Raw genomic sequence first — 17,663 nt, forward strand, 5'->3', positions numbered from 1 at the left:
CGTGCTTTTCAAAGAAATGCAAAAATTTAAGCATTGATTTTGCTGCAGCACTCAGGGGTAGTGTGTTGGTAGCCCACAAGTGTTAATTAACCTTTTTGTGGTGTGGGACAATGTTTGCATTTAACAGATGAAGAGTGAAGTTAAAAAGAGATTAAGGTCATAAGCACCATCTGCTAATTACCTAATTTTCTAATTAAGTAGTTGCCTGATTTGAAACTAGGAAGGCTTGATTGTCAAAGCCTATAGGTAGGACATGTCAAAAGCCTGATTGCTTCTGGTGGGAGTACCTGTGAGAGCTTAGCACTTTTCCCCACTGATGTCTGGTGTTTGGGCACAACATGCAGGTTCTTCCTCAGGTGGGAGAGATGTTTTCCTACTCTTGCTGTCCCGCAGTGGTTACCCTGGAGCCCCAGACAGTGACTGGCTTTGCCTCTGTCCTGCAAAGCTGGAACCTGCTGAATTTCTTAATGGGGTGGCTTGGGTGCTGTCCGCTCGTGGCATAGGGAGGCAAGTAGTGGCTGAGCCCTTGGTGAAGAGGAAGACCTCAGAGATCTGGTCCCACTTCAGCATAGGAAAACTTGTTTTCTTAGAAAATTTTGGTTAGATCAGTTTGGGCATTAGGGAGGGTGGAGGAAAAAACTGCAGGCACTGAAATTTTTAACTTGCATTGTTTTGTGCTTTTTTAAACTTTTAAATCAGCATTTTATCATGGAAATGTTCTAGCACTTCTAGCACAACATGAAATATTTTCGGCAAAGAAATACTGACATATGAGGGCTAAAGTGTTTTTGTTAACGTGTGTGTAACTTATAGTAGAACAGTTCATTGCAGCTCTTTGGTTGCTACGTGAATTTCAAAGTTTTTGTGTTTGAAAAGGTGCTCCCTGCCCCTCTCTCTTACTGTGATGTGAAAATAGGATGGCATAAGATACTGAAAAGAGCTTGAGGTGACTTGGAGTGCTGCTGAATGAGTTATATGGGGGATCCCAAGCAGGTACCCATAGCCACCACAAATTCTCTCAATGGAGTGTAGAGGTCACTCACCTGTAGCAGAAACACTATTTTGGAAGGAAAAGGGCTTGTCCTGCTGGTTGAAGGCCAAGCATTGAAGAGTCATAAGCTTCAGAACAATATCAGGAGCACTGAGAGCTAAGCAACGTAAGGGGAAGAAAAGTACTTGAAAACCACAAGGCTTAAGTAGTGGGTGGAGGAAAACCTGTGAATGGTCTTACTCTTGAGATGCATCTCAATGGAGGTGGAGCTGATATGAAGTATGCAGTTGGGGAAGGATACATGAGAGAGCCTGCATAATTACCTGCCTCTTCAAGTAATTATATGGATACCAATGTCAAATATGAGAAGTGTCTGTAAGTGTTTGTTTTGTTTTCACAGTCTGCCTATCAAAACTAGTATCAGCAAGTATAAAAGTATAAAACTTTTGTGCTCAATAGGTAATACAGTTACTGGAAACTTAGGGAAGCAGAACACTCATGTTGGTCAAATAGAGCATGGGTGGAGTTGTACCCTGTGAATCTCACGCTTATACATTTCTGGATTATCCGTGTTAAAACTGAGTGTTTACAGCAGCAGATCCAAAAGCTTGTTAGAAAAATATTCTTTTATCTGCTGTAACTTGTGGTTTTTACAAGGTTATTTTTTTCCAGGATATTTTTATATCATCTCTTAATCTTTTTCCTTCCTTTGCTTTTTCATGTCAGGACAAAAAAAGGGTATGAAGGCCTAAGTGCACAAATCTGTTTAGCATATAGAAACAGAGTACTAATTATTAGGCGTGAAGTTGTAGATCATCTTACATGTCCAAACAACCCTTTCAAATAAGATTGCTTGAAACACGGGTCATGTTCTTTATGATGTATTGGTGCAGTAGTAGGTTCACAGACATGAACTTGCTTCGAATTAACCATAAAGCAGTCCACAAATATCAAAGGTCAGTAGCCGCTATTGCATTGCAGAACATTCATGGGTTTCAGCAAAATCATCCCGTGGATCACCTACAGACAAATCACTACAGCTGTAAAATGAATATATATCATGCTGAATTGAGAAGTCCTAAGAAGCTTTGTCCAATGTAGTTATATCTTTTGTTGTTCTTTTGAAATTTAATGCATTGCTATAATGATTTAAATTTATCGTTTATGGCCCCTTTTTTTTTTTAATTGAGGTTTCGAGTGTATGATTATCTCTACAGATATATACAGATGTGTATAGATCTTTTACAGATGGGCCAGTTTACATTTATTCAAGTAATGGACAAATTCTTAACAGCATAAATTACATTCCTTTCAGAGCTTTGACTGAGATTTTTAGACGTAGTCTAAGTTTCAGACTTGAGTGAAGGTTGGTGGGGTTTTCTTTGGTTAGGTTCTATTTTTTGGGTAGGGGGTGTTGTTTGGGTTTGTTCATGGCCAAGTTCTGAATCCATCACAACATGGTGGATTGCCCAGCTATATTTTAAAGTAAATAATAAGCGGTCTTTTACACAGTTTCTGTTTAAAAATGCAGATGAGCAATTGAGGTGATGACTTTTGATGTTTAAGGCACTATCCACTAGACATTGCACTCCCGTTTTATGATTTGATTCTGCAGTAGGATCTGTGTAAATAAACTTACTGCTTGCTGCTTGACTTGTTATCAAAATGGTTCGTGAAAGGCTAGTGTAGAGTAATATATTGTTTTTATATTAACTATTTGTAGGGGACTAAAATAAGATGGATCCATGAATTGTTCAAAAAAAATCTCATGAGCTATACAAGAAAGACAGTTTGGTTGAAATGATGGTCCTCATTCAGCATCAACCCTGAGCAAGTGAGTGGTGTGTGACAACACACGTCCTTCCCAAAAACCTGAAGAAATGTCTTTGGAAGAGAGAAATTTAAGGTTGAACAGCAAATTAGTTTCAATTCAGTATAGAAAAATTGGGAGATTAAGGAAAAAGAATGAAAAACTAGCAAAGGAAGCAAAAAATATATGGGATAACTGAGAGAGTTAACGGCCAGAGTCTTGCATTTGCAGGAAGTGAGAACTTGGGGAGAACTTCCCACTCCATTGCCATGCCACGTAGTCTTGTTTTAGGGGCAAAGTAGAACTTAATACAGTATTGTTTGGGTCAGAGGGAGCTCTTTTAATTTTCCATGTTTGTGTTGTGTGTTCTAATTCCCATTTTTGTGTTCTTTTCATGACTCACATCCTTTACAAAACTGAGATAATTTGTGTGCTGGCACTTGGAGGGAGGTGAAGAAGATACTGTGGGCAAAAGCATGGAGTCTAATTCTATTGGTTTGGGGATTTTTTGAGAATTATGAATTACAGATATGGAACACAATTCTTGATCTTTACACCCTTATAATCTAGTCTTAAGACAAGTGAATTGCAAAAAACTGCAGAGTTTTTTTTTCTGGTAGCATGGTAGAAAAAACAAGTTTGTCAGTTATTTCTCTGGAAATATAAGCCTCATCTGCAGTAAAATTATTCACTGCTCTTCAGAACAGAAATTGCAAGTTGTACAAATACAGTGTTTCCTGCAGATGTGAGCTGATCATAGTACTGGTGAGAAAGCATTCTTTTGGGCCAGTTATTCCCTGAAATTGTCAGCCAAATCTTTATGCCAGTCCAAGTAATTTCTGTTCCTATTCTCTAATAAAAGACTCTTACCACTCTCAGAAAACTTCGTAGGTTCCTTAACAGGCGGGGGTTTAAAATTACCTGTGGTTTCTGTGGCTTTATTGGATGAAACGTAGAATTTTCCACCCTGTGGTTTAAATTTCCATGTGCTGGAGTTTGTAGAATTTGTTTTTCTGAAATGCTGCTTCTGTTTAAAATGAAGCCCTTACTTACGTTTGGTGGAGGCTGGGAGGAATTGACTCAGAGAAGTGATAGTGGATGCTCTGGAATTGTTGAGGAGGCCCAGAATAGATGGTTCAGTAGTAAGATAATTTTTTTTCCAAATGTAGCCATTTCAAATTTCTCCTAGGCAGCAAATAATGAAGGGTGATGCTTTTTAGATGCTGTTATCCTCTAGTGCCTGCTGGTGACATGTGGGAAGAGGAGTGATACATGGCTTGGGAGGTTGGTAAAGTACCATCACTATGTACTGGATACCCCTCTCGAAGTTCCTGGCCAAAGTCTAAGGGGCTGTTGGAGCTGCTGCCTTGTTTAATCTGCTGGGATTGGTTTGGTGCCTGTGACTGTGGGGAGTCCCACACAGACGTGTCTGTTTAACGTGTCTGTTTAATGCTGTTCCATTGACTGAAAAATGAACCCTAATTTTTAGGTTCATCCTCATGTCTCACGAGTACTGGAGACAGCATATTTATCCCTTCATATTCCAAAAGCAGGGGAAGAATTGATGTTTTCCTGGCTAAAATTAAAAATCAAACTGATGAACTATGAAAAATAGTGAAACATCTTATTTTGAAATTTACAGTACTGTATGGTGAGACCTAGCATGTTTTTGCTGTCATTTGACTACCACTACTCTTACCTTAAACCACTTTTTAAGACAAATACCTTAGATTCACACCTTCATGGATGTCTCCTCACTACTACCAGTGAACACTGTAGATGGATCTTTGCAATGGATGTTGTTCCCTGTGGCTCTCTTGAAGGCATAGGTCATCAACAGCTTGGGAAACATGACCAACACATTAAAAATGATGCTCTTTGGTCTTTTTAGAATGAATCAGTAGTCAACTGCACTTAAAATTTTTGTGCTATATTTGCTTAACAGGTTTCCCTCTTTAAATAAATAAATCTCCCTCTGATTTAGTAAAAAAAGAGTGGCCCATGGAAGGCCTGGATAGATGTCGTTGTCAGCACGAGGAAAAGGGCAGATGTTTAGGAGTGGGAGAAGAGAAAGGGAGGAAATGGACTTTTGCTTCACAAGTGACTTTGTTCTTGCATAAGAGCTGTTTCCTCTCTGAAAGGGGAAGGGCATGCCCTTGAAGGAAGTTTTTTTGTTTAAACTTCTTTTGAAGTAGTTCTTTAGATTATAAAATGTATTTTTAATGAAAGAAGAAATCTGTAAGAGATTTTGAAAACTTATGAGAAGAAAAGGTATAATTTTGCATTGTGCAGAACTGTCAGAATGATCTCACAGCTTGCAGTTGTGTTTACTTTCAAGGCATCTTCTTTTAAGCTAATCCCTGTTGAATTACTTTTCAAGTCACTGCCAAGAAGGGCATGTTGGAGTTCAGTTGAATATTTGCTGTAATGAGTGAGGTTTTTGGGTTGGGAATCATTCATTTTAATTCTCTAATAGTTGCTAGGGTAATACATGATTGTCATCACTTGAAACAGATGCTGCTTCTGCAGAATGATAAAGAACAATAAAATGTCTTCCCAGTGTGCTACTGTATTCTTTGATCAACCAAAATATTCTTGATTTCCCAGTGATATTCTTGCTCTCCAGCTTCTTTCAGTTGCTGTTCCTCATGTGCCCTCTCCGCAATGCAAAGCAGCTGCTGGTGGTTTGAAACCCCTTTTCTCCTGTAGTACAGGCGTGGCCCATTACCTTGCCTGGCTTTGAATCAGCTAAATGGCTTAACCTACTTTGTTTTCTACTCATGCCCCATTTACATAGCTAGGACCTCTGACAAGCTGTTGGTTTGTAGTTGAGTTTGAGAGTCCTTCTGCCTCTCTGTGTTCTGTCAAGGCTTAAGCCTCCACAGCACAGCTCACAGAGGGGAGCATTGGTCAACTCTGCTACCATCTCATTTGATATGTTGAGGAGGTCAGAGCATTTGCAGCTCACCCTTATAGGGCAGAAAGATTTGCACTCCTGTTCTTTGAAGTTTCTAATTGGTGATATAACTGGCATTGGGAGCTGCAGCAGCCAGGTAATGTATCCCATTTTTGGGGTATTGGGGTTCAACAGAAACAGTCTAGTCAATGTTAGTACTTGGTGGGGAAAAAAAGATATACAGAGATGTGCAGAGCACTTGCATCTGTGCACATCAGAAAGACCACTCAGCAGTGGAACCTCTCCTGGTTTGGTAATTACTATTATTTGGACTCCACACAGGGAACACAGTAATATTTGGCTTCTAAAATGATGATTTGACATAGCTACTTATTCCTTTTACAAATGTTTTATAGTGATCTGCTGTATGTTTATGCAGCATGGGAATTTATCCATAATTTTTCCATTATAAGACTTTTTAATAGTTTATTAATTGAAGGCTTTGGCAGACAAAAAAGAAAAAAAAAAAACCAAAAAGTGTGGGGTTTTTTTCCTCCCCTTTTTTTAAGGAAATATCAAACTTCTCTCTTCTGTTTGGACTGCTACCCAGTCTAAGATGAATTATAAGGTTTAAAATATTTTGAAAATGGTTGTTTTCTGCAGTTTTCATTGTGACTGGTCCACTGCATGTATTTAAAGATGAACACTTTAAGGACAGTAGAAGTATGAATTATATGGTACTTTTTGAAGTCCATTTACTTTGCTAAAGTAAAGGCTTTTCTTCATGGATTAACGTACATTTATCTTGGTTCCTTTTTATGTGCTGCATAGGTATGTGTGCTTGTAGGAACTTCTGCTAGCTTCTTAAAGCAGATGGTGTTTTATGTTTTGAAAATGAGGGTTTTAATAAAAGATTTTACACAGTCCTTCCTAACCTGGGGCAGCTGTCACAGGTCTGGATTTGTAAAGTACTACTGAGAGAGCATTGGATATGCTAGGATGGAGAGCCATTAAAATAAATTTTCTGAATATAGGAGGTACAGGTAGGATGGTGGTATTAAAGGCATTTTGTTCAGAGCTGTTCTGATCTGTTGTGTCTGGATCTCAGTCTGATTATGTGCCTTATTAATTCCCCTGCAGTTCTTTTTATCAGCCTGAATGAATATAGTATTAACTGTGAAGCGATACACTTCTGCATTTGGTGTAACCAAATAGTGAATTAAATCAATATGCAAAACTGTTCATCTTGTAGATGTTTAACAACTGTAACCTTGACTGTTCCTTTCAGTTTAATAATAATTGTGAATACGTTTCACTACTAACATTAGGGTTTTTTTACTAGCTCCTTTTAAAAATTTGTGTTGTGGAAGTATTATTGTGGTTCTTTATTTTGGTTGTTTCGATTCTTGGTCCGTCAGTAGTGAGTATCATGTTTTAACTGAATGGAAGTTGGCATTGAACTCCATAATCTCTTTCATATTTAATCCATTGGAGGAATTTGGCTCAGTGTTTCTTTTGCATTCAGGTATTTTAAAAGTGCCCTTATGCAAGTATTTCTAAGATTAAGGCGTTTTTTAGGGAAAAACAGAGTTTTAGGATTGTGGTTTATATTAACTTTTTTTTCCTTCATATGTCTTCATAAGATAAGTGAACTACAGTTTAGATTCTATATAATCACAGTAATAATACGTTTTCACTGTTTACCCTTACATGTAAATTTGCTGTTTGTATTTATTTCATAGAATATGAACTTAAACTGTCTATTTGTATAATACAGGTAAATTTGGTAAAACTGTATTAGAATTTCCTTAGTGAGTTTTTAGTAAGCCTTAAACAGCATGGATAAGGAATTCAGTACCTTGTGATTGAGCAACATATTCTTTTGCGGATTTTTTTTTTTTAGTGGTTGGCCTGTGATTTATTGGAACAGCCAAATACAAAAATCTGTTATATGTTATTTTGGCTTGGCAGAAATAATGCAAAGAACTGTCAAAGGCAAAGAGTAATCAGAAGCTGTAATTTCCTTTTTACCACTGAAGAATAGATTTTGCTGGATTAGACCTTCAATGCTAATCTACCTCTGTGTGGCCAAACAGTTTTTTGGAACCTTTTTGTAGTGTATTTATTTTCTGTTTGCTTCAAGCCAAATGTTATAAGGTTGTATGTTTTTTGACACATACAGGGTGGTGATGTGAAAAAAGTTAAAGAAGGAATTGATATTGGGAACTCTGATCTAGACCATTTAAATTGGGGTTGCCACTTGATGCAGTTAGGTCATGGCTAGCAATACTTGTATGTTCAACCGTGGAGCTGGTTTTTTTTTTTAACTTTACAACTGGCTTTAATATTAAGAATCATAGTTAAAATTCGTAAACAGTTCCAAAAGAATATATTGCAAAACTTTTACCACATTTTTATGCTTTTTTAGTTTATTTAGTTGGCTGTTTAAAAAAAGCTTGATTTCAGTCTTCCTTCTGCTGGTAAGCGTGTTTTCCTTTCTGCGCTATTTTAACAGAAAGCACTTTGCCTCTTGTGATTGTAATAGGGCCACACTCCTTAAGCCATCTGTCTTAGACAAAGATTAGTAACATTTCTGTCTTGAAGCATTAATTTGATGTTTGACATAATATCCAGTCCTTATTTGCCCGAACATGTTTGTTTGAATGTCTTCAGTATTTCAAAATGATGGGACAGACGTACTCATGCTGTGGATGCTCCTTTCTGTGGCTTTTAATTCAGAACCAACCAGTTAAATGCCTCTTTCTGCTCTGCAGATGACAGCATCTCGGCTGCGAGCACGTCCGATGTCCAGGACCGTCTTTCAGCCCTGGAGCTGAGAGTGCAGCAACAAGAAGATGAAATCACTGTGCTAAAAGCAGCGCTGGCTGATGTGCTAAGGCGTCTTGCTATCTCTGAAGACCATGTAGCTTCTGTGAGAAAATCAGCACCAAGTAAAGGTAAGCCCATATTTGGTAAACTCTTTCTGAAGTCAGAGTGTTAATCATGTTAGCATGTTCTCCACTGGTCGCTTCTTTTTTCCCATTTCTGTCTCATTTGGAAAAGCAGATATATTTGAGCTGGAGGGGTTAGATTTTTTTAGTGGCTTAAATGTATATGGCTAATAGATATCTGAAATATGCTTGCTAATTTTGCTCTTTGCTAAGATTTTTATGTTCATGATGCCTCTGAAAATTTTCCTGATTTCTTGCTAAAAAGTTCCTGTTTCAATGTAAATGGTGCAATGCTTTACAGCTGCAGTCTTCAGCCTGCCATTGTGGGTTCTGGGGCTTCTGGACGGTTTTTAGTCTCAGCTTTGACTTCACCTAGAAGTTACTCAACTGAAAGGACATATTAGAAGCTGCCTTTCCCCCTGCCCCTAAATTAAAAAGAAAACAAAAATCAAAACACATTGCCACCAAATAAGAAGGCTTTCTGAATATAGCTATTTCGCCACCAGTAGGTCTCATGTAAGAAATGGCCATGTAGCCACTCAGCAATCTCTCTTTTGGTTAGTCACTAGTAACTTTACGTTGCAACTTTGAAATATGTAGGATTGTTAAAGAGTAGAGAAACTGGGTGCTGTTTGCACTAATTTTTACTTTTTTTTTTTTTCTTCCTATGGACATTTAATTTTCTTTTCTGGAGAACTATTTGAATCAAGTTTTGGACTTAGTCTAACTTAAAGTTGTGTATTCAAATAAAATTACAGCTATGTATATTTGTGACATATATCAAGTCTCTAATTAAAGAAAAGGTTAGGTCATATTTCAAATAATTCACACCTAGAAGTGGTTTCTTCAGTGGTGTCTTTATCCCATCTATATAAAGCTGATTTCATGATTAACAGTGAAGTTAATGTGTTTTCTGGTGGTACTAGGTAACTGAACACAATGGGGACACATCCACCACAAATTAAATACATAATTTCATCTAATGCCATCAAACCATGCAGCACAGACATCTCTGGGATCCATCCCTGTGTTTCAGCCTTGAAGTTCACCTGTCACACCAGTGCCGGTATAATAACACTGAACTGATACAACACAGCCTATGTTTGGGTGACTGCATTATACAGGCTGAAAATGCAAAAACTGAAAATGCTGAAAGTTTGAATTATTTTAGACGTGGCAGAGATATCAAATTCCTTAATTAAGTGGTTTTACAATCTCTGCCAGATGGAAGGAAGTCATGATGCTTAATTGGCTTGAGCTCTGAATTCTGCCATTCTCTCTTGCTTGCTAAATGGTAGATTGTTGTCATCCCTGCTTATAAATGCAGCTTTTATCTATCCGATTTACATGTCTGGTCCCATCAAGATTGAGGCTTCCTTTTTTAATTCTTTGTAAATAGAGCTCTGGCAAGTATTTTGGCTAAATCACTCTGCTGTCCGCTGTCCATTATGACGAAAAGGAAATATTCAAGTGAAAAACTGTGGTCAAAATGCACCATTGTACCTTATTCTTCCCATTTAAATGCAGAGGAGCTGGGATGTGCACAAACATGGCTAAAAACCTTTGACTTGGAGCTGTCTAATACCCAGCAAACTTTGTGTACAGGCGGGACAAACATGCTGTGTTCTGCAAAATGCCTTGGGGCCATCTCCTTTCGGGGGATCTTGGGACCATACCGAGTTGTCTAGATCAATTAGTGCAGTGAAAAATAAACTAATTATTTGAAGGAGGCAGTGCAGACAGAGGGTGGAATATCTAAATATCTTCAGGTTGGTCGTATAAATCTCTAAAAATGAACACCAACAGCTTGTAACTGTGAAGAAAGAGATGGGGACCGGGACAGATATGTACACGTATGATCTAATACATTGAACTTATGAGTTATGACTAATTGGCACTGTATTTAATTTGTGGTGGATGTGTCCCCATTGTGGTCAGTTACCTAATACCACCAGAAAACACATTAACTTCACTGTTAATCATTAAATCAACTGTATATAGATGGTATTAAGACAGCACAAAAAAAATTGCTCACATAAAATCACTGGAATTTTTTAAGAGTCTAAAATTAGTCTTGAAGAGTAAGCTTGAGATTAAAACAAGTTCATACATAGCTTTTTGCAATACCCTAGGTTCTACATTTGATTTTTGTATTTTAATTTCGTTCAATAGCTAAAAAACTCTTGAAATGTTTAGCAGAGATCAGTGTATTATTTTCTTGAATGAGTAGGATTAGTAGAAGATCTGAACTGCCATACAAAAATAATACTCAAGGAAGTAATTGTTAAGTTTCCTTTGAAGTATTATACATGTATATAACAGGCTCTTACTAGTCAAGTCATGATTGCTGCAAAGGTAACTGTATTCCTCCAAAATTTGTTTTGGTGTTTGTGATCCTATCAAGAGTCTGGATTTCTGCAATACAATAATTGCGGATTCGTGGTAAATATTATAGGTAGGTTTTCTTGGTTTTCTTTAAAAAAAATGCTGAGGCTTTCAATCACAGAAGTATTTTTCTCTACAACAGCTCTTAAATACATACTGACATAAATAGTTACTAAAGAGCATAGATATGTATATAGATTTATGATTTCATTGAGAGAGATGTGTTTAATTTCAAGTATGGCAACACAGTGAGATAAATACTTTCAAAACAATCTGAACTTATCATAGTACTGTAAAAAGCCATCTCAAATCTTTCCATCAAAAAAAGGAGTTTTAGTCTGAGTGTGAGGCAATAACTAACCTAGTTTGAAGGAGTCTTTCCTACTTTTTGCTGAAATGAGTTTTCTAAAACCTTTCAATTTTTTTTTTGTTGCCACCTCACCAGTGTCTTTGAAGAGTGATTTTTCATAGGCTAAAAATAAGTGTTGTGAACAGTCTGTGAATCAAGCTAAAAGGGACAAATCCTTGTAACTTTTTCACTGGTTTTTCTTATTCTGAAGTTGATGGCTCAACTTAGTACAAAAAGCGATCCCATCATGCTTTGTCTAGTTAGTCTGCATTGCACATCTGGTGATCTAATTCTGTTCTTAATTTTCTTGCTTCTTTATTTTAGGTTGATAGATTGAAACAGTAGCTGAAGATAAAGTTTTTGGATTATCCTTTAAATCTTAGTTTTTCCTTTTTTTCCTACATTTGTGCCTCATGCTTATTTTGAACTTAGTCCAGTCTTCAGTGAAAAAATTTGTCTGGACATGGGTAGATTTTTATTTCTAACTCATGGGCTATCAGTCAGGAGGTTGCTACCTATGATTTTATGTGTCTAGCCCTCTCTCAGAAGCAAGCTACTCTTCATACAGAGATTTCTGAACTGTAGAAGATAAGATAAAGGGCAAGATTTTTTAGCCACTGCGGTGCCTCCTAGTAAAGCATGAAGTGGAGATACTGAATAAGGAAAATACTTCTAGTAGGAATTGCAACAGGATTAGCACTTGTCTGTATTTCATAGAGAAAAGCAGGCTGGGAGTGTTCGCATGTGACTTCTCAATGCAAAGTTATTCTAAATAGAGAGAATCTCTTAAAAAAAAAAAGGCTATGATAGTACTTCTCCAGCTCTGCACACAGCTAAGAATAACTACACAAAGGAGAAATTACCAGGTCTGAAGGCAGTGTTGAGGATTAGAAATGTGTAAGGGTTGGTTAGAGATCAGATCCCCAGCAGCTATGGGGTTTGTGGGGATCAGAGTGTGGGAGTGTGTTTGCGGGATTTTCCTTTCTCTCATTATTTTCTTTTTTAATAGATGGCTTTGTAAGAAGAATTTCTTTGGTGGGAAATTCTTTGCTTTTGGCAGCTCTGTGCTCTTGTTGCCACATGCCTCTGCTGTTGATGCATGATTGATGCTGTTAACATTCACAAAAAGTTCCCAAACCAAAGATTACCTGGACAGTGAAGAAAAGGAAAGCATAAAGCAGTCTGGTACTCATGGCTGCCAGCAAGATAGATTGGCTCACAGCTGGTGCCTGGTAAACCTATTAAAATCTTCCAGGGTATCAAAATGTGTGTAATGGGAGAATTCATCCCTCAGGCTCTGAGTGTGTGGACAAGTTTGTGCCACACAATAACACCAGTAAAATATCTCAGGCTGATCATTTCACTGGAGTATGAGCTTGTGCCTGAAAAAGTGGCCATCTACCAGAAAGTACATCTGATGTCTGCCTGTAGAGAAACAGAGTTCATGTCCTTTTTCTAGACTAAGAAATAATGAGGAGGCTTGTCAAAGGTTAAACCTTTAGGGGAACATTTCCTATTGCTTGGACAGGAATTGATATCAAATAACTCGTATGCAAATTGAACTCACAAAGTGAAATTGGAATAGTGGATGGCAATATGCAGAAAGGGTTTCTCATGACAATGCAGGCTGGCAGACTGAGAGATATTTTATTTTGCTTAAAGCAATGTTCTTGGGGACCTGCAAAAGCAGCTATGTACTGGAAATGCAGTTGGTGGGGTATTTTTATTTTTCATTTTTCCTTTGTGCAGTGGGCTTTTAAAATAGGAACCCATCAAGTTTTCCTTCTTTTCCTGATTCCTTCTCTTATATGAAATAGTATGTCTCATCAAATTCTGTCTCATTGCACTAATGTAAGCAAAGCACTTCAGATGTGATTTTTTCCTTATCTCAACAGTGGTTTCCTTTCAATAACATTGTCATTTTGTTTTATGTTAACAAAAATTGACTTCAGGTGTCCAGCAAACTTCATTAATGAAAGGATAAGATAGACTTGCATTTTTTGGTTTTTTTTAGTCTTAAAATGAGCAGAGTTGTTCTATAACTGAGTACATGTTTATCTTGTCTAATCAGTAATGTTAATGGAAGAGAAAATAGAAATGTAAATAGGAAAATGTTTATGGTAGTGGTCAGACGTAAGTTCTTATCCACAATATTAAAACTAACCTGGCAAGCTTGTACATGTGTCATTTTACTCATGGGAAAAGTCCAGTTGAAGTCTGCAGACTGTATGCTCACATAACAAATAATGATACTCTTGAGGTCTTAATGCATTTTCCAGGTATTGGTTTTAGTGCCATCTGTTCTTTCTGCATTAAAATTATATTTTCTGCATTTCTTCTCCATTTTTCCTATCTTCTGTTCTGACTTATTGAGTATTTTCTTTTTCTTCTTTTATACTTACTATTTTTTATGTTCTTCGTGTATTTTCCTTTATTCAAAGAATTTGGACTAGAGGACGTTAATGAACTAAAGGTCAGTAACCAGCTAAACCAAGATTAGGAAGAGAAGTGAAGAAAAAAGTTCAGGAGTTTTTGGTTTTTTTTTTAATAATTTCTGTAACCTAGTGATCTTAATCTTGTTCATTGGAGAAGATATTCAGAGCATTGTAGAGCATTTTTCAGTTGTAGGGAAAAGTATCCTTATTCTTTTGCCATATGCTTCTTACAGTTTTGGGTATGTTTTTTGCATCTGTGTGCTTTTATTAGAACAGTAGGCAAATTTTCCTGAGTGGTACTCTGCTGTTCTCTGTGATGCTTCTCAAACTAAGAATTGCAGTGTTGAAAGAGTTCAGTGTTGCCATTAACTTTTTCAAATAAGAACTGCTTATTGTTTATAACACTGCAATAGCTTTTTCATCACTGTTTGCCAGACTATATCAAATTGTTTCAAATTATCATAGTTAAAATTTTATTTCCTCTGCTTGGATTTAGTGCATTTGACAATTGGTTGAGTGAGTAGATGGTGCTTCTAGGAAGGTACAGCAAAATAATAAGATAGGAGGGAAAAGGAAAAGGGGTGTGTGGTTTTAACATGCAATTGGACAAAGAAGTCTTCAGTTTCCATGTTTTAAATGCATGCTCGAAGAGCGGAGCCATGGCTCCCCTAACACCTGAAAAACTAGTTCTATATCTATAGGAGGACCATTTAAGTTAGAAATGTATGGGTTAAGTCTCTAGCTATAAAAGTTTTGTAGGAAATCTCAAAATATGTATTTAATTATTCTTAACATTTTAGTTAGTTTATCTACCTGTTAGGAAAGATTCACTTGCATCTCAAGATTTATGCATTAGCTATACATTCTCAAACTGTTGCGTATAAACATACCTCTATTCAGATAGTTCTTTTCTTTTTAATAGGAAATGACAAATAATATATGTTTAATTGCTAACTGTCAGTTAAAAATTGTGAAATTTGGCCTCATTTAAAAAAAAAAAATATAAGAACCATGCATCTTTGTAGCTGGATATAATTATTGTAAGAATGATGAAGTTTGTCAGAACTTAGTTCTATCTTAAAATTTGATTATTAAACAGGAAGCAGCATAACCCATAGGCAGGGGACTGAATTATTTTTCTTGATGTGTTTTTGTCATTGTTTGAAACCTGGTGTCTCACCCTGACCTGTAATGTTTGTTTGTGTGATAGAAGAAGAGAACGTTTTTTTCCAATTAAGAAGTCTTAATCAAAATTTGACTCTCACTATATAAGTGAAGTAGTTGAATAAAACAAAATGCTGAAGAAAATATTTCTCTACCCTTCAGAATACAGTACTCGCTTTGGAAAGATTTTTAGTGCTTCTGATCTGTTTCTTTGCCAGCATCTTCCATGAACTGAGGGACTTGAGGTCCTTCGAAAGTTTGGAAACAGAGCAGTGGCTACAGTAAGCTGCTTTCATACAATTCATTATAAAATCTTGAAATAAGTTTAGAATTTGTCATAATTTCTAGTTTGTTTTTGATGTTGTTATATTAGGAAGGAAGTGCAGATAAAATCTTATGTTCTGGTACACTTAGAACTGTTTCTGTCTGTTTTTCTGCAGCTCACCTCTGTGGGCTCTCTGGTGAGTTAACGTTGTAGGCTTCTTCAGTAAGAGTACTAAATTGGTTTCCTGTCCTTCCAGGCGTCATTTTTATTTGCACGAAACCCCATGGCATGTAATATATTTGAAATATAGAAATCTTTGTAAAGTTTTGCTGAAAGTGAAGTATTTTAAGGTTTTTGAAGGACTTGGGTGTTGTATGCCTTAATGAAGAGGGGAAAAAAAAAAAAGAAGCTATAGAGCCCCACTTTTTGATTTTTGTAACATGTAATTTATTGAGCTTTTTCTTTTAAATCCACTTGAATTAAGTGTCCAGAGAAGTTATAATATAGCTGCAGCTACTTACTTTAAATTGGAACTACCTGAAGAAGAGAAAGAAAGGTTTGCTTTTATTTTTTAAGGCAGTTTATCTGTCAGGATATTGGCAAATATGAAGATATTAAGGAAATTGATGTTTCAGTAAGCATGATTAATAACACAATAAACTACATTTTAACCTAAAATATTGTAACTTTTGAGTTTTGGGAAAAAAATTAATTACTAACCGATCCTCAGCTCTAGCACTGTTTAAGTATGTTTGGAGACAAAAATGTTGCATTATCACAGGACACACATTTTCAAAACTTAACACTGCCTCTTACAGCTTGGCTTCATTTTTTTCCCCAGTTAGCTAATCAAGGCTGATAAAGAGTTGGAAAAAGATTTTTGGTTTATTGTGATCTGTTTTTTCTAGTCCTACTTATCTTTAATTCACACATTTGTATACTTGACAGATGTTAATGAAATGCTTCTTTTGAACTCAACAGATACTATTCTATGAAAATTATCAGAACAGAGATGAATCCATTATCCATAAAAGACATTTTTTACCACTTTGATCTCTGACAATTTGGCTTTAATCCTGGTCACCATACACTGGCTTTCATTTTATGTTCAGTTTATGTCTGGCTTTTGTTCCAAGCTAGCAGATAATGCTGAGTGCTCTTCAGCCTGAAAAATTTCAGACTTTTTATACTAGCAGGTGACGTATGACATGGTATTGGCAGAGATGTGCAGCCAGAGTGCTGGGAGAACTCAATTGTTTTAGTGCATTGATCTGGAATTTGTGTTCTCCTGTCCTGCTTCATTATTTCCCAGGTGTCTGAAGCAAAGTCACTTGACTACTATGACTATGAAGTACTGTCTCTGCAGTGAAGAAGGTTATAGTGGTGTTAATTTTTACATCTTTTGACTGTAGAGATGCCCTGGTTAAGAGTCATGAAGAGAATTGAGTGGTTTGGACTGGTGGGTCTGCTTCCTCAGATTTATGACCCAGCTGAGAAGATCCCTATTGTGTGTCTCTGTCTCTATGGGCAGCCAGGCCTTACTGCTTCGCTGCCTGGGATGTGCACAGGGCTTAAACTTGCACTTCCTTCTCGTGGATTAAAATATAAATGCTTTTTCTTTACATATAATTGCAGATGATAAATTGAATTTTTTCCCCGAAGGGGTCTTCTTTCTGAGGGGTATTGGGTCTGGGGTTCGGGGTGTTTTATTTGTTGGGATTTTTTCATTGCTTTTCTTGCTTTTTTGCATTTTATTGCATGTCAAGTGTGGCACATTACTGTAACTGATCAAGATTTTTTTCTGGAGTGTAAGAAAGCCTTATACATTTTTGACACTTTAAACAAAATGGTCACTGCAGTTTTTTATCCGGGCTATGTTTCATTGTTAGTCATTTTGCAAAATTTGTTTTTACTTTGATTCAAAAATCTTAATCTCAAACGTTATTTTGCATGCCACTTGTTGACATTAGGAAGCACTTTGCAGATCTATTATCAATATCCACTTTACTGAAAAACAAATAATCCCAAAACTGCTGTTTGGTTCCCTTTTTTTAATTATTATTGTATTCATCCCTGCATGGAGTAGTGCACATTTCTGTAATGAGTACATGACACTACACTGATACAGAATTTTACACTGATGTAGATTTTTATTTCTAATCAGTTTTGTGGCTAGACATAAACAGGAACTAACACTTTCCATACCTAGTAGGGGTAATTATTCTAGATGTCATCAGTAAACAAAACGGCTACGTGCTCCTTGCTTGATAAAGCTGACAGTGTGTTCTCCATCTTATTAAGCTCCTGTGCCTTGTCTGTAGCACTGTTGTTCTTTACACTTCCCACTGAATGCTTTCCCCGCTGTACTAGCAATTACCACTGTTACGTCTCCCAGTTCACGTTTCTGGAAAGCCATG

At 36.7% G+C, this 17,663-nt stretch overlaps 1 protein-coding gene across 7 annotated transcripts in view; it reads left to right on the plus strand.

Moving 5' to 3' along the window:
• EML4 (EMAP like 4) overlaps positions 1–17,663 on the plus strand; it is a 153,724-nt gene that overhangs the window by 74,206 nt on the left and 61,855 nt on the right. For all 7 annotated transcript variants that reach the window (XM_064648343.1, XM_064648347.1, XM_064648344.1 and 4 more), the window contains exon 2: positions 8,472–8,654. In XM_064648343.1, the coding sequence (XP_064504413.1) occupies positions 8,472–8,654 (183 nt within the window). The remainder of the gene's footprint in view (positions 1–8,471; positions 8,655–17,663) is intronic.

Source organism: Pseudopipra pipra, chromosome 3 (genome assembly GCF_036250125.1).
Source record: "Pseudopipra pipra isolate bDixPip1 chromosome 3, bDixPip1.hap1, whole genome shotgun sequence".
Classification (NCBI taxonomy): Eukaryota; Metazoa; Chordata; class Aves; order Passeriformes; family Pipridae; genus Pseudopipra; species Pseudopipra pipra.